A 23,480-nucleotide genomic window follows, 5' to 3' on the forward strand; every position below is an offset into this window, starting at 1 on the left:
GTGGGGCCACTCAGCACTTTTTCTTCTTCAAACAGAATTGTCAGACAATGCTTGGACATCTTAATTATGTTAAGGTTAATAAGGTGAAATTCTAAAATTATTTATTTAGATGAAGAAAGCAACAAAAAGAACTGTCTGTTTAGACAGCAATCAATATATACTCTTTTCTTTCCATTTTTCTTCATTAGAACTTTTGTTTGGGAGTGGATCTTGAACATTTTTTGCTACCTGTATTAAGCAATCATTCACAGGCACAGAAGTACTGACAATTACCTAGTAAAATCAGCTGATAAACACTAAGGAGGCAAATTACAGCTGGGAAAATTTAAGACTCATAATTTACCAAAAGATTTCAAGGCCAAGGCCAAAACCAAAACACTCCCCCTCCCTTCGAATCAGCAGTTCTTTATATAAGAGGTTATATGGCCTCCTGCCCTCCAAAGAAAAGGAAAAAAAAAAAAAAAAACAAAACACCAAACCCAATTCAGCCCAAGAACCAAGCAACTTCAAGAAGATTCCATATTACAAAAATTGAAGCAGGTCAATTTGGGGGGGATTATGATGTTGTCTGAAATGGGAAATACACAGCTGCATCATAAAAACTGCAGCACAGTAGAAACACTACTTAAATATTTCTCAGGAAAAAAAAATTAAATGTTTGGCAACACAACCAAGTCCTGTGAAACTATCAAGCATTTTGGACCCAGGGTAAGTTGTAGGCTTTCTCTTGCTTCTTTTTCACCCAAACCCTCGGGTTCTTTACACAACTTCCTGCCACTGCAGGGCTGACACACCTCTCACATGTCCTATAAAGGAAGCTGCAGGCTAGAACATCCAGATGTATTCTTGCTACTGCTGTTAATAGGAAAGGCAGCCGAGACCTCCCCCCTTTATCCCTTCCTTGCCTTTCTTTCCCTAGTTTTCCTATTCTGAAAAGTGTTGTCATCTTAGCAAAAAGGATAAAGCTCAGCTTCCATCCTCTGCACTGCTGGAGCACAGAAGTCATGGAAGCGTGCTAGGTAGCTGGGGAAGGGAGAACACAAGTCAGAGGCATGGCATGGCGATACAGCACAGAACAAGACTGGCGACAAAAAGAGGGATAAGATACATCATGGACAGTGATGTAATGCTGTATCAACACCTAATAACGCTGGTTTCAGGCAAAATGAGATATAGGATGGTACTAGATGATTTTTAACTTGCTCCTTGACAAACAGTTCTTTCAACTATATTAATGAATGGAACTTTTGTGCCATAAAACAGAGGTAGTTCACAGTTTTCACTATGTATTTGTCAAGTACAAGCTAATTCAAACGAGCCATTGTGCTAATGAAACCTGAAAAAAAAGCAACGATTTGCTAATGGCACCATAAATTACCATGACTGCATGTATCAGTCTCCAAAATCCCTGCATAAAATAACCGGCTTGTGCACATATTGATAAATACTCACCTTGCTTGTTTAACAATCCTCAACAACTTTTCACATACCTTTAAAAGAAAAAAAAGACAGTTTTGTATACAAACACAAGAAAAAGGTTCTGGTTGGTAGTAGTCAAGAATCTGGGAAATAAAATCATAGATAGATAGATAGATAGATAGATAGATAGATAGATAGATAGACAGACATATAAAAATGTATCTTCACATTGTCAATAGAGAATTGCAGATTCAAAAGAAGTTATGCACTTATCTTCTTTAGTCCTAGGTTAAAGAGCAAAGTCTTCACTATTAAAGATGGAAACTAGTTATTTTATTTTCAATTCTTTCTTCTTGCAGCTCTAACCTGAGGAAAGTTTCAGGGCATTAGAATTTAAAGAGCAGAAGAACCCAGTGACTGAGCAGGAAGAATACCAGACAGACTACTACTAAACCTTAGAGACACACAACTTTCCAATTCAGAAACAGATAGAGCACATGTAGCAAAAATGACAAGACTGTTTAATAATAATAATAAAAAAAAGAACAACAGGAACATTTACAAGTACAATTAAAAATTTATTTCTCTTTCTGCATTGAAGTGAGTACATGTTTACACACAGTGTGACCAAAAAAAATCCTCTGGATACTAATGACGGTTGCAAGTGTATTTTCTTTTATAACCATCAAGAATATCAGCAGGGAAACAGAAGAAAAGAAAAAACACATAACTCTGGATGGTGTATCATCCAGCACCTCTGGTTTTACCCACCCACAAAACCCCACTCATAGGACACTTTTGGCAAAAGTCCCTGAACGTATCCTCTGTCCCCACCAAACATTCACTATGATTTAAAAAACAGGTTCAGTGGCACTTAAATATGACTTCAGGAACATTTTGAAATACAGTGCATCCATGCTGAATGCATTTCACTTTGCTGTAAGACTAACTTAGACATAAGGCAAATATTACCTTACCTCTCAAATACTCCATGACTAGACACCCTTAGTATATATAACTCTGTTAAATGCAGAGATGCCTTGTTTCCCTTCACTGATTTTCCTTCTGATCAAGAAAGCAATTCATGGAGATCATATGCTATACTCATCACAAATTGCAAGGTATTAAATTGTTAAAACAAACAGCAATGAATAAAAATAAACCGTATTTGCATATCCAAAACTTATTTCCGTCACTTAAATAATTTCATCTGCAATTACAAAATACATACACTTAAATATCTTTGTAAGAAACAATCATCTAAGATATCACAGATTATGATTTGCTTTTGATAATCTAACTGCCTTAACTCTGGCACAAAGATAAACCTGGACAGTGTTACTACCTAGAATATTTTCCTATTATAATTAATTTTCTTAAATATACAGTAAATTCTCTTTAACTATTCTGACAGATAGTGCAAATAAAGACATTCTTTGGGTCACAATTTTAAAATATTACCACCAATGTTGTCCTCAATTTAATATTGTTTAGTAGCTAAGTAACAAAATATTTTAAGTATACACATTTTCTAACATCTGCTTAACAACGCATTTTCCTCAGTTACCTTGGCTTAAATGTAGATCACAAAAAATTAATAAGCTACAGTGCTTCTCACCTATCCAAAAAATATGTTATATTCATACTTAAATAAATATATTTATAAACCTACCTATAAGTTCCCCACTGCTTTCCACAAAGTTTCATTATCCAATGGCATACTACATCAAATCATGATATCAAAATATCTTTAAAGACAACAAAGATCACTTCAGATGTACTGCTCAAAGGCAATGAAATAATGCTTTGAGAACCTAAGCACATATGTTAGGCCTACACAGATCCAGCACATAGTATAATAGAATAGTTTATGCTTCTTTTAGAGTCAACTACTGCTTTGCCTTAGCCAGAGATAAAAAGCTGATCTTAAATATTACCCATCACAGATGTAGCAACACAAAGCAGCCCTGTTTGCTATCTAATGTTGCTGGCTGGTTTTACACGTTTATTTGAAGTTACTGGTGCCTGATGGCTAGTTCCATTAGTGGTATTTGTTGCTGAGCCATTCACAACAATGTAATCAACCTTGTTTTCCAGTTTCACCAGGCGTTGTAAGATGTCATCCAGAAGAACAGCAATTGTTCTCTTAAGATCAGCTGAAGATAATGGAAAAAACAAATTAGAGACTATTATTTACTATGTGTGGAAAAGAATGGCTATTTCAACATATTTACATCTTAAGACTTGCTATCCTCCCTACTGTACACTTTGGAAAGGAATGCAGACTGATATACAAGTATAGCTGCTTGATTTTTCTTTGATACCATTTCTTTGTTATTTTACGGATGGAAGATACCACCATAATAGGGAACTGTGAAGGCAGCCAATTAAATATTTGAGTGTAAGAACAAAATCACTAGTTGGAGCACTAGAAATGACTATTCAAAGGCAGTATTTCAAATTTCATCCAGACAACACTACTAGAATACACACCTATAACACCTTTTAGCCTTGGACAGCAACAGAATATATTTAAATACTTTCCAACATAAAAAGGTAATTAATAGTTTTCCCCTAAATAACAAATCTAGTCCACAGAAAAACTGCTATGACATAGTATCTTATCGCTTATTATATAAGCTATAAAGTAGGGGGGAAAAAATCTCTATATTTATACCTTTGCTGATTGAAAAACAAGGAGTTTTTTTCTCTTTAAGAGCAGTACGTAATACTTTGAAAGAGAAAAAATGTAACTTTACAGCTTTCATTTAAAAAAGAAGATATTCAGATTACTAGTATAGCTTTTTCCTCTTACCATATCCTGCCATAGATGCTCCACCGCCACCATTCATTAAATTTTTATTTTCTTCTGCCAGTGCTTTGACATATCTTCTGCTGAGATCTAATATCTGTCCACGCAACTCAGCACTGCTTTGGCGTCTTGGATACTGAAAAGTGTAGCGTAGCAACATCAAACCCCAGATGATTCCAAAAATTAGTAAAAACATACTCAGTTTCTGGGACATATTTTTTCTTGAAAATGTTAGAAACATTTCTGATGAAGGCCTCAGGCGTGTCTTAATTTCAAGAAAAGTAACTGAATTTGGCTTTGTGAAATTATATTACATATTAAACAAAAATAAGATTTCTATGAAATGAAAAATCTTCTGGTTGGATCATCTTGAATACATCTCCTCATGTTTTAGTTGGTCTTGATTCCTGAAATTTGTAAAGTATCACCTGGTTATTCAAAACTGCTACAGTTGTTGAGATCAAGGACAAGTATCAGTTCCTAAATACAGTACTATATCATCATCTAGCAAACAATTATTGATTTTTATCTGCTTAGAGGTTCAGTCATCTTTCTGTCTCACCTGTTATTCACAGGGTTTCCTGTTCCCATTTTACCAATTTTTAGTCTCCAAAAATCAAAACTTCTATGCTTCTACAAATCACTTAAGTATTTTAAATACTGTAATTTAAACTGCCATTAAACCAAAATACATTTCATACAAAATGCAGTATCTAGAAGAGACTTGTAAAACATTTATGAGTTATACACATACATCTACAGACAAGAAAAAGATCTTGTAAAATGATTCACATGATTCTTACTCTTCACTTAGAAGCACAGGGCAAGTATAAAGAGACAACACGCAGCGTAAAATTTCTTGGCTGGTTAGTTAATTCAAAGTCACCTCTTCTGATTTTGTACACCATGGTTTGTTTTGGTGTCTTGCTACTGAATAAAGAAATAAAACCAAAATAAACTGGCATATTGCACCCACATTTAGCATTTTACTACAACTTGAAAAAATGCCTTACCATAGCAGCCAATTCTGATCCCTCAACAGATTAAGGCTTCAAGAAAGAAACAAGTGGTAGGAAAGCTTCAGCAGTTAAACAACAAATGTCCAGACAGTTTGAAGCAGTATGAGCCACACATCTTCAGGGAGCTCTGTAACAGGGAAGAAAAAAAAAAAGATTTAAACAAAACAAAGTGAAGAGACCTTCATTTTCTTTTGGAGTGGTTGAAGTTGAGGGCTTCAAGCAACATGTGTTTAAAACAGAAATATATTTTTAAACCTAACTTGAAGCAACTGTTAGGGAAGAATAGAGAATTCATTTGCATTTTACTTTAAATGCATAAATTTAAATGTCCAGTAACTGACTTCGACACAGTTTTAAAAGAAAACTTGGTAAGAATCTCACTTAATATTTCCCTCTTCTTCTGTTATAAGACAGTGACAGTAGATGGTCCAGATTCATCATATATGTACACACACATGTATTTACATGTGTCATTCTCTTCTTAATTTTTACCCCTCAAACTCATCCCACCTTTTCAGCCTCTTTACATGCACATACCTTGTATTTCTCATTTTATACCCATCTCTGAAACTACTCCAATTATTTAATACTTTCTTGAATGACTTCTGCCATTCAACACAGTCTGGATAAAGTCACTCATCTTACATAATAGTTGTTTTCCCCTGTAACTCCCTGTTCTTCCCCATACATTACCTGACATGAGCACTTTTTAGACTGAAGTTACACATTTAATAGAGTTCCTCACCAGACTTTCTTCAGTGGTACGTAGGTCTCTGTTTTTATCAGAATATTGAGACCGAATTTCTCATGCTGCTGAGCTCTCCTCTAAACAACTCCGCCTCCACAGCATTTTTTCATTGCCTCCACTGACTCGTTCAAGCACCCTTATGCCAACATACCACAGTCTGCTGCAAACACAAGTGCCACTGCCAGCAGGGCTTGTCGCTTACCCTTCACATTCCCTATTCAGATAATCCTCTCAACCAGTAGGCACACGTGCCTGATTCAAGTGGCAAATTTTTGAAGCGCTCTAAAGTCAGCATTCTGAAAATGATTAACCCAAGGCAGGGGCAACATTAGGACTTGGACACCAAAACTGCTGTAAAGTAACAAGTTCCTGTGTGTAAAATGCCCTATAGTAAATGTCAGTATATAAAGCCTTACTTTTACTTTTGGGTGCACTAATGCGAGTGGCAATCACAAATCACTGAATGAGGAACAGCTTACTTCACCTCCACTGTGGGATACGACCATGCACATGGACAGACAGCCAACAAACAATAATATGAATTCCCACTGGAAATTCAGTGGGATGTACTTTGTTCAAGGAACGTGCTTATTCCCTAAAAAACTGGTTTAAGAGACAAATTTATCTTAAGTACAAAAAAATAAGAGAGCAAACAATAAAAACTTACATTCTACAGCATGAATATTTGGAATTGTGTGGTTTAAGATTTCCTGAAACAGATCCTCCCTAAATACGCACTTTTCCCTAGCTCTTTGCCAAATCCATGGCTCTGCACTCAGACTTTAAAGCATAAACTGCACCCACATCATTATGCATCTACATAATCCATGAACTGTATCAAGTATGATGGAAAATATTTACATATGAGGACCAGGAGTAAGGCATTCACATGATGGCTCAGAAGACCAAACAGTATTTCTCAAGAAAAGAACACAAGTTTCAACCCTCATTCCAAAAAGCCTACATCTTCTATTATTATTATTATTATTAATAATAATAATAATAATAATAATGACTGAAAATAACAGATAGTTCTTGCAGAATTTAAATTAGGTTCAGGTCTCCACAGATCCCTAGCTATATCTTGTCCTGAATCATTTAGACAATATCACTACAGCACTTTGGAGTGGAAATAACTCTGCCATCACAATGTAAATAAGACCACAAAGCCAGGATAAGAGGTCTAGCCAAGAGGAACAGATTGAATAAACTCCTGCCAAGGAGCAGCAGCAATTGCAGACTGGGCCTTTGCCTTGTGTATCTGATTCACAATGCACACAATAACTACTGAAATCAACGGAAATCAAGGACTCAACCTGCTGGGAAAATGGCATAATACCCAAATACTGACCCTGGGCAAAGAAAATGGGAGCAGGGTGTACCAAAAGGAAGGCAACTATCTGTACTTTTCCTAAGCATTTTTAAAGGCCATTGCCCATAATGAATTCCACTGTAATTTCAAAGTTCTGTGAGATCTGGTCTTCTCTTTCCCCCTGAAGCATGCACATCTAGTGACCCCCAACACACTCCATGTACAACCCTTACAAGATTACACAGTACGGAGTAACAAAAAAATAAAAGTAAGCTTATACCCACATGATTTCAAAGTAGGAAAAAAAAGAGTATTGGAGCAGCAGGTGTACATAGTAGGAAGAAAAGACCACAATAAGTAAGACAAATGAATTGGAATATTCTTTTACCTCTTGTTGCCCTGAAGGGTCAGCACTTCTCTACATGAACATTACACTTTAAACAAACCCTGTCTCAGAATGGACCTCTGTTTTCAGTAATTCAGAGGTAGTATCCTCTGAGATAACAGCACACATGTAAGAAGAAACGTTGCCTCTTGTCATCTTTCTTCTCCCTCATTCTCTCAAATCCTTCTTACCCACCACTCCCTGAACAGGAGAAAAGGGAAGCCGAGACTTCCTTCTTCACACTGACTAATCCCAGATAGGAATGCAGACTCACCACTCTCCCAACCACAGCTGAGGGGCTTTTCTGGCAAAGGCTGTCATAGCACAGCAGCAAGCAACAGCAAAAAAGGGTGCCTCAGAGCTATGCCTTGTTGGAATTCCTACCATCTCTAATCACGGAGACTGAGACAAAAGGAAGACAACTATGAAGACGAAGGAGTACAACCAGGACAAAATTTGAAAATCTAAGGAGGGAAAGAAAAGAAACAAGACTCCAAACTAACAAACCCAAAACAAAACAAAAAATTCAACCAAATAAACCCAAATCAAACAAAACCCCTGACCTGGCTGTGCAGGGAAAATGGCAATCCAAAAATCCATGAAGAAGAAAATATCTTCCAGATAATCCTTTCAATAAGCAGCCTGAAGTGGTTGATTCAAGTGGCAATTTTCAAAAGTTCTTTAAAATCAGCATGCATATCTAAATTATTCTGAAAACTACAAGCCCAGGCCAGATGCAACATTAGAACCTGGAGCTACAACCAATTTCTGAATGAGGATACTAAGTTTGCCCTTCACAGACATATAAAGAGTTTGGTTTTCTTCACCGTTGCCACTGCTGGTTGTCTGAGAATGTCTTGCCAAAACCTACCAATGTGAATTCAACTTTGTGCAGTGGTATCACAACACTGACATACATCTGGCAACAAAAGCAATGAAGGAAGGCACTCACCCCCTTCAAAATAAAACTACTCTATCCTATATATTTCAACATCGGTCATATATAAGTTATATTACTGAGTGCATGAAACAAAAGGAACAAAGGCAAAAGAAAAAGCAACAGAAACTCCATTATATGTTCCATAATAAAGCAACATTCTAGTATCTACTAGATGCTACTGTAATAAGCAGTAGCATCAGACTTCAGTTTGAATACTGACTCTTCTCCATGGAAACCAGCCCATACTTACAAAACATCCTTCTTGAATTTTGTTGCAAAGTCTTCCTCAGATTCTGCTTTACTTATTTCCAGAAAGACCCAGAGATTATATTAATGCACAACACAGAAATGAAGCAGACTGTAAGGCAAAGGAATGCCTCATAAGTCCTCTGAAACAGGTTATCAGGAAAACAAGGCATACCCAAATCCTTAAAAGCTTACAATGCACCTTACAGCACTCTCAGTTCTGCTAGTTTGGTCTTTTTTTAGTCATCATTTTTCTATTCTGTCTGAGAGACTCCAGCCTTCCTAAACCACTCAGCAGGGCAAATTTCAACCTGTCCTGCAGAGATGGATGTACTTTCTAGTTTTGAAAAATGTACAGGATAGATGAAGATAATTATGTGTAAGAGAAAAAGAAAGCAGCTGGTCCATCAAATATTTTTGATTGTTATGAATAAGCAGCTTTAGCAAAAAAAAATTACAGAACAGAGTCAACAAGATGTAAAGAATACAGAAAACTGAAGCCTGAAAATCCCATTTCATTCAAAGATCAAAAATACTTTTAAGGACAAAGCCAAGAAAAATGCAGTGAAAGTATTATTGTCAGCATACAGTCCAAAAAAGTCACCTTTTGGTTACATATTTTTAAAGATAGAATGCCAACTACTGAGGCAATAGTTCCTCCGTGATACTCTAGAGACCTAGACAGGTCTGTAATGAACTAATATACTAAGAAAGTAGGCTTGAAAAATGGGAATTTTACTCAGTGTATTACTAAGTACTTATCAGTTCCTCACTGCCAAATTATCATCAATGTGACGCTGTGAATTCAAGAGCAGGTCTGGCTTTGCAAACAGTTATTATTATTAACTGTATAAACACAAGACGTGATTTAACAAGATAGAGATTTAAAAAAAAAAAGTCAGATACAGTCATAGGAGAGTGCATCCAACTACAGAGGAAGGGGAAAAAAATCTTGTAATAGAACAAGCAGCAGACAGAAATTAGGACAGCACAAATAAAAGCTGACATTAATAATTACTATAAAATAATTGTACAGTACAAAATTAGAATTTATTACAACCTCAATGTGAACACAAAAAGTTTATGAAATTACTAATGATTCAAAATGAACATACTGAAATTACATCTATGCAAGAAATTACTATTAAATTCATGGTAACAAACATCCCTGGGTACAGAGAGAGTACTGTATCAGTAAACAATATGCTGTGCTGTAAATAGGCAGGATGATTTGCCAATGAACATTTCAGGAATACAAAAATCACAGGGCATTACAGAACACCAGAAAAAAAATTCCACAGTTCTATCAAACTCTGTTCTACTATTTTTCTTTTTTTGCATGTATTGAGAGTGTGCTCGCCCTGGCCCATCTACCTCTGTGATCTCCAAAATATTTTTTGCCTGATTTTCCAATAGAAAACTTTAAGCATCACTCAGCTGACAGGCAACGATCGCGCTGACCATTCTGAGAGCAGACAGGCTGGTTCCATGTTATTTGGAAAACTAACAGCAGAGTTCCTGTGCAGTAAGGAAAATGGGAAGTCTAAAGAAGACTGACACACACAAAAAAAGTATAGAATGTATTTACTGACCAATTAATCACAGAAGACTGGGACAAGGAAATAAGCACCTAGAAACCCAGGAGATTATGTGTTGAGACTTTTTGGAATGCCAAAAATGATGTTTGCATTCTGGTGATTTGCAGTGTTAGACTCCTGTTGGTTTGCAAGTAGAAGAAAAATCTGCATGACGTGCAGCTGACAAACAGGTTCTCAAAGAGCTTAAGTGTTTATTGTAAAACAGGACCCTGATACCTGGCAATACACAGAAACTTCAGTTCCCTGTTCCCACACATATCACAAACTCCATTTAATAAATCATTGTACCCACATCATTCATATATAAAACTGGTGCACAAGGAAAAAATCACATTCCTCATATTTTTTAGGGCACGTTAGTTCTAGAGAGAATGCCAATAAAACCACTGTCCTGTACTGGCACATCTGTACTGGTGACTTTTGCAGACCAACACTGCCCAGGTTCATTAATCACTGCGGTTCACTCAGCTGCATAGCACCACAAAAGAGCAAGATATTATGCTCAGAACCAACAATTAATAGCAATGCCTGTCCCCAGACAAGTAAAACATGTTTGAGCTGTCTTTTGACAAAATCAACTCTCACTCAGCATGTTAAGTACTCCTATTATTTGTTGCTGTAAAACTTGGTGTAGTGGGTTGGCTTTTGGATTTTTTTAGGCCTTCCTTAGCAACTGGGGTCAGAAATCTAAGGAAGTATTCCATATCATCCTTTAGTGTAACACAACGTATAAATAAGGCAGAGATAAGACAGCTCACTCTCTTCTCTCTTCCAGAGGCTGAAGGCGACAGGTCTCTCCGCAGACGGTCTTTGCTTGTACAGGCCAGGGCCTGCCTGCTCAGACCTGCCGTTAACTCCGGTTCCCTCTGGGAGGCCTGGGGAGTTGGTTGGTGCTTCGCACAGTTCCGCTGTCTCGTTCAGGGAAGTATTTAATTAGGTTTTTTGTATTTATTCGCTAGCTCTCTATTAACGGGATATTTGGAGGATATTTGGGGTTTTTTAATCCCTGTTTCCCCCTCCCTTTTCCTTCCCCCCCCCCCGAGCTCCCTATCGTGTGTACAATACTCAAATTGTATATACAATTGTAAATATATATGTAAATATATATTTTTGATATAATTCCGTTTCATTCGGACTTCTTTCAGTTTTTCTGTGGTTTATTTTTTTTTCATTGCTTGAGAGAGCGGGATGGGGGAAGAGACAGCTTGGACTCGGCAAGAGAGTCAGGCCAAACTTATACACACGTTTCTAATTGGTGGCCAGTACGGGGAACGCTGATTGTTCCAAAAACAAAGATTTGTTTAGGAACATGGAGAAAGAATAAAGGTAAAAAACGGGAAGTGCTAGCTCTACCTTCTTCAGCCACTACCACAGAAGCTCCATAGGTGGCCCTAACAATGACCCTGAAATCGGCATCACCTGACGGTCCCATAGCACAGGGGTTCTCCTTTTAAAGGCCACTTTACCCATTTCCTTTCTGATTTTGGCAATGTTTGTGCCTGTCCTGGGCTACCCCCCAGGGAAACGTCCAGGCCCAGAAGATGAATGTTACCAATACTTTTCTTTTTTTAATTTCAACATCAAAGGCCTTGTAAAGGAGATCCCTACAGTTACAACTGGCTCCAATTATTATCTAAATTGTGTTGCAATAATACTGTTATTGATGAAGGTAATGGAAGGTAATGGAATGCTACTTAAAATTGGAAGAATGGCTTTGTATTGCTTTCCCTGTTGTAGGAAAGATCATACCTCAAAGGGACTCGCTGGAACTTTGGAAAGGGCTTCAGACAGGCCAGTCCCCAGATGGCATGGAGCCTGGGTAGATTTTGGTAAATTAGTAGGGCATGTGTCACCACATCAACAGAAAAGTGTCAAAGCAGAGATGAAAAGAGGATACATTCCTGACAAAACCTCAGCAATGCCTGACGCAACAGAGCCCAGCAAAATGCTGCACCTATGTGCTGGTGAAACTTGAAGGTCTTTCCAGACTGCATCATAGATCAGTTAATAGAAGAGACAATTTATAGTAGTACCTGCTAGGATCAAGAGGAAGGATCAGCACTACATAGCACACTGCCATCTTAAGAATAGGTATGAAGGCACATTTCTGGGCAAAAAAAAAGGCTGTCCTATCACTATGACAGCTGCTGGGCTGCAGGTTTTAGCAGTTCTGTACCACTTTTGGAGTGCACTGCCAAAGGAGTCTGTCTTCGTGTCTTTTCCAGAACATCTATCTTTATACCTTCTCCCACAGCATGTGTTTCTTCATTCCCTGCTTCTGCATGCCATAGACTTGCAACTACCAGGGAAAACTGATAAAAAGTAAAATTTATCCTTTTGCCTTATTGCTACCTGTCTTTTGGGGAATACCTTTAATGGATGTTCCAAATGAAATCATAGGACATGGGAGGTTTAAGGGAATAGCAAAAATGGGTAACTACCAAGAATACCTATTCTGCAGTGCTGCAACAAAGAAAGAAGAAAATCTCCTTGTGTGCTCCAGGTAGTCCCTGTCTCTCAATACAGCCAACAAAAGTCACAGCTCACACCAAGCAGACACAGTGTCGCTACTGAGGAGCTGCTGGGATAATCTCAGACATATCTTAAACCAGAAACAGTTTTACCTCCTACAGGCTTCTAAGAACAGCACACAATTTGTTTTGTAGATGAACTTCAAGTTAAAAGCAAAAACATATTGCTTGAGACTTGAAAACTCACACAACAAGCTAACAGTGGCTCTGATATAAAATTATCTGAGAGCTCAAACACTAGATTACCTTTTGTATGTCAGTATTTTAGAAATATTGGTGACTTTTTTTCTATTTTGAATTCATGTAGTCGTATTTGCATTGGTTTTATTTTGCATTACATCTAAGGAATCTGCTCAAGTACTTTTTGGTATCTTAGAGTATCCTTTTTTTTTTCAGCTCCTCCCCCCTTTATTTTGCCTACTACTGTCAGTAAATGCTTTTAAAATAAACCAACCATTTAAAAACAGAAATTCTTTGTTCCTTGCCTGTGGGCAGTCAGCCAAGATTCAAGATTTTGAGAGGGGAAATGACTTGGCAAGGCTTGTGAAGAAAATTAAAGCAAGCAGATATCAATAGAGACAGTATGTTATACTTGTTGAAGTACCCTTCCTCCCACTGGGTCCATCTGGGCCTCAAAACGTTTCCATATCTCTGTATCAGGTTCTTGAGGACAAAAAAAAAAAAAAAGATATCTCAGCTTCATTCCCCCCCGGACACTTTATTTTCTCATTATGCTTTATTGCTGCTTTTCAGGTCACAGTAGGACCCTCGCTCCTAAGAGTCAGTTATGATAGAGCATAAGGCACCTTCTTGGCTTCTCATTTCCCGTAAAATTACCACAATTTTTTAATTGCAGTTGAACAGTAGGCTATGACAAGTTCTCCCCTGCAAATTCCTAACTAGTACCTCTACTCCCTTGTGAAATTTCACAGCTGTCTTTGTATCACTCTTTCCAAAGCCCCTGGGACTTCAAAACTTCCTTCCGAGATGATAATGTTTAGCTAATTTTAACTAGTTTTACAGAGAGCCAAGCCTGCAGGATGACGAATGTAGGCTACTGATAAGAGAGTGATTTTCACTGAGCATTCTAAAGAGACCCAAAAGGAAGGCAGGTGTCATTAAAGAGAACTACAAGGGGAGGGGAAAGGGGGAGACAACTAACAAAGTGACAGCTGCAATGGGGGAGTGACTGCCACTGCTCATACATGGACACACAGTGCAGCATCCACACAAACACAATTCCTGTAGAATGGCAGCAAAAAAGGACTTTTACCACTGAGGAGAGAAGAATAATTTAACTTGCCTGGTTTTCTTTCAAGAAACCTGTAGAATTCAAACTGTATATGAATTTGTCTATCAAAATTGTGTTTCTATGGCAAAACTGCAAAACAGACAAGGCTTTGGATTCACGCTCCTTCCTAGGAGACTGATCCAGTTGAAGATTTCAGAAAAATTAACACTGGAGGAAACATTAAAGACAGATAAATCCTTTTCTTTTACATCTTTTATTATTTCTAGATTGACTTGTCAGTTCATCTTAGCACAGTACAGGGGTTATGACAGACATTAGTTAACCATAACACCACAGTGGTCTGCACTGCAAAATATACTGTTCTTAAAATTAAGTAGAAGGTACCCAAAAATTTAACTGGTAGCCTCTTATTTCTTCAATATTAGTGAAGAAACCAATTTCAGTGGAATAACTTTTAAGTCCTCTTGTCTAGGACCTGTTTTATGCAGGCAAAGTACTGATTCAGTTCGGAGCAATCCAAAATTAATCTTTTAAACTACATAAGCAAACGCTAATATACGTATTTTTTTTTGTAAAATTGACAATCACAAAAGAAAATATATGAGACTCTTAATAATGCTCAGTTGAGGAAACCCTGTCCATTTAATGGCACAAGTTTTCAACTACAGGTGAAAGACATGGTCGAATAACAAGTAAATACTATATAAAGTACATTTTAGCAGTAAACTTGTACGAGGACACAACACATTCATTGGAATGACTGAGCCTCACAGATTTTTGACAGCTACTGGAAAACAGCTATATTTGACACTTACAAGTCTGCAGATATGTTGACTACACAGTTGACAATTTAAGATGACAGCATGCATTTATCCTACTTACAGTCTGGGCAAGATGCAAGAACTAAGTGCCTTTTACTATTCTTGGAAAAGGTACAAGTCACCATGAACTCCAGGGGAAATATCTCACTTTTAGCAGTTAAATGACATCCAATCCCACAGCTAAACCACAGTGTGGGATTAGCTAATACTAATGCCTCCTTCAAGAAGATCACAGCCAAAAAGAGTCTCTAAAAGTAGAGAACACAAAAGGGTTTGTTTTTTTTTAAAAAAAGGAAGTAGCTTTATTTCCAATTGTCAAAGCTTTAGGAAAAAGATTTATTTGCTAGAACAAAGGAATTGCAGCATAAATGTTTAATTCTCTGGGGCTCTCAAGTACCTGAAGTGAATTATTAAACAGTTATATACTTTAACATATAAAGTAACAAAAAGAGGCCAGAATAATTTAGGCTTTATGCACACGGGCGTCTCCAGCAAGAACAGGAACAAAGATAACAATAAATTTCCATATTTGGTATAACACTGCAATAGCTCCACTTGTGACACTAGAACAAGATGCTACTCACAATCTAATATCATCTTCATACTGTCTCCTTTCTTTGGTATTCTCACGAGAGTGAAACAGCAATTCATTACCTTTGCTCCAAAATAAACTCTACGTTACAATTGGAACAAATCACATGCATGCTTAACTATGATGTTCAGCACGTCCATATTCTGAAGACTCTTTAAAAAAAGACACAGTTCCTACAAAGTTCACTTTTCACAGTGAAAAAAACACCCTCACACACACCAATGAGCCAACTCAGGGGGCAACATAACAACTAAAAAATCCCAAAACAACAGCAACAAAAAAGATCTAGTTAACCCCATCTGAACTGCTCTAAGGAAATTCCGCATCATGTCACAGCACAGAACAAAAATTCTCTCTTCTTGTTTTGTAGCACACAAACACAGAAATTACACTGCACTCTAGCTGTCAGTATATTTTAGATGACAAGACACATAAAAGAGAATTTACAGGATGCTACCATGTTAGGTTAGGGAACTGAAAAGAAAGTTTATTAATAATGAATGATGAACAGAAGTACAGAAATAAGGTAGACATGATAGTACGTTATAAACATTTACAAAAATAAACTTAATGGGAAGATTTAAAGTGCAGTTAAAACGCCATCAGATATTACACAGAAAAGCAATTTTATTATATTGTAAGCAGGAAGCATCCCACAACTATTGCTGTAAAGAAGTTTCATATATTATAATCTCCTAAAACTGAATGTTTCAAACCTTGCAAATTTCCTTCAATATTGCTTCTTCCTATTTATTCACTATTACCAAAGAGACCAATTTCAGTGAAACATTTACCCGTTGTTTGTATGCAGACATGTTAGTGCCCGAAGATCACTTAACCTGACATTATTAAGGATACTGCCTTTGCTTAAACATGAATTAAGTAATTCTTCCCCCCTGCAAGTTCCATCACATCACTGTAATCAAGCTTTGCCTCTTTAGAAGTTGTGTCCTTACGGTACGAGATCCTGCAGAGTCACTGCAGTCATAGTTTAGAACGGGAAGACCACTGCAAACGGTGAAGGAAACCAGGCAACCCTTGTTTCCTCCACCACTTCCTCCCATCCAAGGACACTGCATCACAGCCCTGGGACACGGCTCTCCGGCAGGAGGGATGCCCGGATCACCGCACAACTCACCGCTCCAGAGCTCCGCCGGCGGGGCCCGCAAGGACACCGCAACACCGGCGCTGGGACCGACACCCGGCGGGAAGGCAGCCAGGAGGACAAACCTGTCCCACAGCAGGGCAGCTCCCGGAGGAGGGGCGGCACGGCACGGCGCGGGCGCTCAGGCGCGGTGCGGACGCGCCCGGCAGCCGCAGCCGCCCTGCGCCATCCCGCTCCCGCCCGAGCCTGCAGCCACCCCCCTTTCCCCGTGCACGCACGGGCTGCCGGGCCTCCTCCGCCGCCCCGCCAGACCCCTGCCCGGCCCCGGGCGCGGCTCCCCCGCTGTCCCGGCTGCTGTCCCGGCTGCTGTCCCGGCTGCTGTCCCGGCTGCTGTCCCGGCTGCTGTCCCGGCTGCTGTCCCGGCTGCTGTCCCGGTACAGCCCCCGGTGCAGCGCCCCCTGCGGCCGCCCCGCGCTACCTCCGCCCCCGCCGCGCGCCCGCTTGCGCCGCTTCCGCCCGCGCCGCGCCGCCCGAAGCCCCGCCCCCCCCGCGGGGCCGCTCCTGCCCCCTGGCGGCGTGAGGGGGCTGTGCAGCCGCCTCGGGAACGGGCGCCCTCCCTCGGCATCGTGCCGGGAATTTGCCGTCGTCCATGCTCCGGGTATTGTAACTCGCATCGGCGCGGGCTGGACCAGCATCTATCTTACGAGGAGAGACTGCAGGAGCTGAGCCTGTTTAGTCTAGGGAAGAGAAATCTGAGAGGCGGTCTCATTAATGCATATAAATACCTCGAAGGCGGATGCCAAGGGGATGTTTCCAGACTCTTTTCAGTGCCCAGTGACAGGACAAGGAGCAATGGTCATAAACTAAAACATGAGAAGTTTCACCTCAACATGAGGAAGAACTTCTTTACCTTTAGGGTGGCAGAGCACCGGAACAGGCCACACAGAGAGGTCATGGAGTCTCCCTCTCTGGAGACATTCTAAACCAACCTGGATGCATTCCTGTGTCACCTGCTCCAGCTGACCATGCCTTGGCAAGGGGTTGGACTAGATCTCCTGAGGTCACTTCCAACCCTAACTGTTCTGTGATTCTGTGACTGTTTGCAGCTGGGGTCCTCTATAAATTCCCACTACGATAATTGTGTAAATAAAATCCATTATGGGTGCTTGACTGCGCTGGTGAGTTACCTCAGGCTCTTCCTGCAAGGGGGTGTTTAAAGGAAGCTGGTATCAGTTAAGCAAAGGTGAACATAAGGTCACATTAAACAGCTGCAGAGTTGATAGCATTCAGGAGTATCTGTTGTTCACCTCAACTCAATCCCTTCAGGACTGTCCCTACCCAGACAAGCCAAGGTACTGGTTACAAGTCAGATGTTACAGGTGCATGTAGGTGAAAGTTGTGTTTCCAACATTGCATCCCTTGTAAAATAAACACAGTTACAGCCCATGTTGTCCCAGCAGCTTGCTGATCTCACCTCTGCTCTACCTCCCCACCAGTACCCCCACACCTGCACTATGCCATGCTGCACCTTTCCCTCCCTTCCAGTGGGCATCAGGGGCTACCTCGCTTCTCCTCGGTTTCCAACCTTTATATTCTTCAGAGGTTAGATGCAGGAAAAATCAGCATTTAAATCTGTTGCTGTTCTAGAAGAAGGGATATTTATACATCAGAGTGGCCAGTGGCCTAGACCTGAGTAAACAGACAAAACTGTTGGCAGGTAGTATGTCAGCTGGTGAATAAGTTGCATATAAAACTTTTCTTATATCAACTAGTTCACAGTCACTTATTTCAGAATCTTGGGAAACGTGTTTTGGTAAAGTTGGTTGTTATTGGTTTTTTTCTTGTTTGTCTGGAAAACATTGGTGTTCACCTTAGAGTTAATTTAAATTTGAGAAAATAGGCAATCTTGGACCTGAATAGAAAGCTGTATTACCACAGAGAATTCAGAATTAAAGGAATTATATATTTGATTATGCAATCCATCCCACAGACAAAAGTATTTTTCTAAATTGTACAATGTTAAATGAGGACAAACAAAACCAATAAAAACTGAATTATTTGCTAAGTAAGGTTTTGAGTGAGCAGTTTGACTATATATCGCGCAGCACCAACAATATTGTTGCTAGAAGTATTTTCTAAAGCAGAATCACTTCATCAGTTTCTGTGGGTATTTTCTTATGAAGATTTCCTCTTGAAAAAAATCAAAAACAGATGGTTTGAAATGGACTCCACATTACAAATATACTGCAGCTATTTATCACCATTTATTACTATATTGTTTGCTCAGTGATTAATCCTCTATTTTCACAGACATGCAGTGAACAGATGTAATGTCTTTGCAAATATAATTTATATGGTATTTAGATTTTACCAGGGAGAGAAAGGGAAATCTGTCAATAATGTAATAGCAGGAAGATTTCCTTGTGAAGGTCACAAAATTATATTAAGAAATCTGTCTCCACTATTAATATACCCTCTGTGGACAGGAACTCTCAACTATTAATAACATTCTTAATTCCTATTGCCTAAAGGCATCATGTGTCTGGTCATCTTTCATAAACATGCATCTCACAATATCACGGGATATTTTTCCCCCTTATCTGTGTGGTAAAAACTGTACGACAAAACAATTATCAAGCACCGTGTTTCTCCTCAGTGACATATGAAAATCAAAACTTAACAGTGTTTGTATGGTCTCTAAATTTGTGGGTAAAAATATTCTGGGCATCATTTCAAGGGGCAGATAAAAGCCCAGGACTGGAGAAGCGAAAACTTGATATATTGCAGTGTTCTGTGTTATTTTTCACAATAAAAAAAAAAATAGGTTGAGGTTGCAATATTATTTCATTCCTCTCATGCCATTCATTTTCTGTAGACTGTTCTTCTGACATTAATTTGCATAACTATTGCTCTGTCCTTTTTAAATATGTATTAAGAATTTCCTCTCATAATATATGTTTAAACTGCTGAATGGTAATGGCTAGTGAACAGCACACTAATCAGTATGCTCTGTGGTTCCTGTACCTTCTGCCTGCTTACTTAACCAATTAATCCTCTAATCTGTATATGCAGATAAGAATATACACAACCTTATACTTGCCTTACTGCCACTCCTATTTTTCCCTCCTCCTGATCCCTTACCAGTTGTTTATACCCTCTCACTTTAGGGAATGGGCTTGATCTGGGCCTATCTTTCCCCCTGAAATGCATTTTTTCCCCAAATTGCGAATACTGTATACTCACTACTGCATTAAAGCTAACAGTATATTAATATTGCTTGAAAAACCTCCATCAGGCATGCTTGAAGTACATGTAATTATGTCATGTTAGTGTATCCTTTAGGTCATCTCTAGTTGTCTTCTGTTTTTAAACCATCTCCCATTTAGCAGAGAGGCTCCCAAAGATGCAGATCAATTTTGCAGTCTTACTGACTAATAACTAATGAAATCTGAAATGTAATATCAAATGTTGTCTCTATAGTCCAGGAAACTATGGTGAAGTTATTGTAGAGAGCAATGAAGGCAGAAGAGTTATGGAAAAAATTGTGAAGACAGCTTGTAGTTTTCAATTTAAAATATAAACTTGATTAGAATTTTTAAAAATAGATTTTGCCATTTTTACTTTAGATTTAATTGCCAAAATGTCTTAGGATAACAGGAACGAAAAAATTCTGCTGGAATAATGCAAACGTCTTGAATGTCTGCATTAGGATTAGCCTAACTCTCAGGAACTGGAATCACAATGTGTACTGTAGCTAGATCTTATATATGTACAGGTTAACAAAAAGTATATTCCTCTCTTATATTCTCCTGGCCTTTCCCTCCCTCCCCTGCATGTTCGTTTTTTGGTTTTTGGTCTGTTTTGGTTTTTTGGTGTTTTTTGTTTTGTTTTGTTTTGTTTTTTTTAATAGCATGACCACTATGTATTTTCAGTGGGTTCTTCATATTCTGTTTTTCCAGTGATCCATCCTATGGTAGAGGAGAATTGATTAGCATTTACATCTCGGATTTTAGGCATGTCCTTCATGCTCATTCCCTTTCGTTACTGCAGTTAGAATATAGGCAACATCAGACAGGATCAGAATCAGATAATGCCAGAACAGCATGTGATCTTGCAGTAGAATAAATACTTTACTAATAAAGTTACACTTGAAAAGGGAGATGAACAAATCTATCTACCGGAGCTGAATGGAATAGAGCTGGTATAAAAGACAGATTATGACATGTATTCAGAATGGCTTTTGAAAAGTGAGGTATCAGCAGAGGCTAAAACTCAGGCCAGCCTCCTAGGAATGAAAATTACAATTTAATTGTAATTAAACAAGAGCTGGCTAAGGAGTTGACTGAAACTTTTGAAGTAAGTGACATGCAAGAAACTTTTTAGCCAAAATTAAATATTTTGCAAAATTTAGTTACAAGGAAGGTCTTTCCCCGTGTGCTGGTTTAAGAGTAAACTGGTGGGAGAAATGAACCCAAATCAAGAGAGATTACAAGTCAGACTTACAATTTACTAAAAAGATTACAATAAATGCAGTGATACAGAAAAAATACCTGGTTTTAATGCCCCCCAAAACAGATGCAGAACCCAGCACCCTGGAACAAGAACAGTTCATTAGCCTCTATGCTGAGTACCAAGTGGCCCCCCCAGGTGCAAAGTAAAAGGAAAGGAAAACCTGTTGACCTGGGCAATGATCACAGTCTTGTCAAGAGCAGCAGTTGCAGTCCTGTTGAAGTTCTGGTCCTCCTCTAGACCAGGAGTGGTACCAGAAGTCCTATAACCCGAAGCTTATATATGCTCGAGTTCAGGTGGGAATGCCCAGTACCTCCCCGAGGGAGTGATGATTTAGCTCTGTGAGTCATGGGATATTTTTGGAATCTTTGAGGGTCTAGGTGTTGCAGCTGCCTATTATGCCAGTCCATTGTGGCCCATTAGCAGAGATGACCCCTCAGGCTGGGTGTGAAGGTGTTAATGCCTCTCGGAGGGGAGTTATCACAGCTGAGTCATCAGTGTGAAAACAAAAGAACACTCCCCTGCCTCAAAGGTCTACTTTAACACTCAGCTTGTGCCCTGGGCAGCTGCTGCAAACAATCCATTTATTAACAGTCCATCAGAAATGACATACAGGGTGTAGAATACTCAGGTTTTTTATACCCACATAGTGATAAACTGGTACCAGCCCCTCTAACTAGGACACCCCCATACTGCCTTCTTTACCACTGTGAGCTAATTTACTCTTTAATTGATTATTTGCTTCTGACTCATCAAGGAAAAAGAGGAAGAGCTGGCAGGTAGAGTTCCAGCCTTCCATTTGCAATAGAAGCAAGAAATGATCAATATCATTTATGGTCCAGGTAGGATGAAATATTAGCCATTTCTGTAAAGAAGAGTATATGTCAAGACTTGTTAGAACCTTGAGCTGTGGTGACCACAGTTAATGTGGCTTCTCCACTGGGACACAGCATCTGTTGGAAACCCAGTGCCACAGGCTGGAGAAGCAACCAGTGCTGTAAACACTGCCATTGTCTATAGCCTTAGGAGTGTGCTTCCAGGGAACCACCTCCTGCCTTTGAATCACTCTCTGAGTGCCTCATTCCTTTTCAGAAATATTCACATGAGCACGCAGTTAGGCTGCTCACCCCTTGGGTACAATGGTGGCAAACTGAAGATAACCAGCCTCAGCCAGCACAGGAATTTGGACAGAACAGCTTCTAAAGCACAAGGGGAAGCTCCTGCCCCTAAAGAAGCACAGGAAAGATGCAGAGCTGGGGCAGGAACATTCTTGCTATCACTACGAGCAAGAATCTGGGAAGGGCAATCTGCAGCTGCTGGCCATGCGTCTTCACCCGGCTTTCCAGTGCTGACAGAGCAAGTTTAGCTGTTTCATCATCTTTGGAAATTTTCTCACCAAAGGAACTACCAGTCAGTCTCGGTTCCTGCAAGGTACTGCAAGGTATTGGTGCACGCTGGAGGAGGAAGCACCAAAATTGCACAGGATTTAGGAACAGAGAAACCTTTCTGAGGTGACGGAGCAGAAAGGATAAACCTTTCAGTAAAATAGTGCTTAAAAGGCAGTTCTCAAGATTGCAAGCGAAAATTTAGGCCTTTGTTTCCTAGAAACACTCAAGATGGGATCACGTGACTTTACCTCCATGTGTGTACAACAAAATCAGTCCTCCAGCCTTGCATATTAAATATCCACTTGCCATAACAAAAACCCCCAATAATGCGGACTCAAACACATTCACATGCCTTCATAAACACATTCACACAAATGTTCTTCCCTGCAACGCAAGAGTAGGACCCCAAAGAACGTGCCGGGAGAAGAGCAAAGATAAAGAGACACGGGAGCAAGGCTGGTTATTCTCACAGCATGCAGTAGCAACACCTCTACGAGAGAGAAGGTGACCTTTGTGTGGGAGGGGTGCAGGGCAGTCCCCATGTGGTCCCAAAGTAGGTTCTTTTACCTGCAAGAAGCCAATCCACAGAGTTGAGGTATTAGATGTATTTACAGTTCTGCACAGAAAGTGGCGCTGGGGGGCAAAGCTAGTACGACTACCAAAACTTTTCCCTATTTGTAAATTTTAGTAAGTGAAGGCATCAATGTTCATTGGCTACAAGTTACCTAGTTCTCTTATTAACTGGTATTCTATCTTCTGTTGGTTGATGATCTCTTGCTTCTCGTGCTAACCAGCCGGTGTGT

The 23,480-nt window shown here is 39.4% G+C and overlaps 1 protein-coding gene across 2 annotated transcripts; it reads right to left on the bottom strand.

Annotated features, from left to right (window-relative positions):
* Positions 1-1,976: 1,976 nt before the first annotated feature.
* Positions 1,977-16,965, bottom strand: CCDC126 (coiled-coil domain containing 126). 2 transcript variants are annotated; one of them, XM_032701119.1, is made up of 4 exons: positions 16,814-16,965; positions 5,245-5,377; positions 4,235-4,638; positions 1,977-3,575 (listed from the first exon to the last, which is right to left on the bottom strand). In XM_032701119.1, the coding sequence occupies exons 3-4, from the start codon at positions 4,470-4,472 to the stop codon at positions 3,394-3,396; spliced, it is 420 nt and encodes a 139-aa protein (XP_032557010.1). In that variant the 5' UTR covers positions 4,473-4,638; positions 5,245-5,377; positions 16,814-16,965; the 3' UTR covers positions 1,977-3,393. The 2 variants fall into 2 exon arrangements, with proteins under 2 accessions (XP_032557010.1, XP_032557019.1); XM_032701128.1 differs by lacking the exon at positions 16,814-16,965 and adding an exon at positions 5,944-8,188.
* Positions 16,966-23,480: the final 6,515 nt, after the last annotated feature.

Source organism: Chiroxiphia lanceolata, chromosome 1, assembly GCF_009829145.1.
Source record: "Chiroxiphia lanceolata isolate bChiLan1 chromosome 1, bChiLan1.pri, whole genome shotgun sequence".
Taxonomy (NCBI): domain Eukaryota; kingdom Metazoa; phylum Chordata; class Aves; order Passeriformes; family Pipridae; genus Chiroxiphia; species Chiroxiphia lanceolata.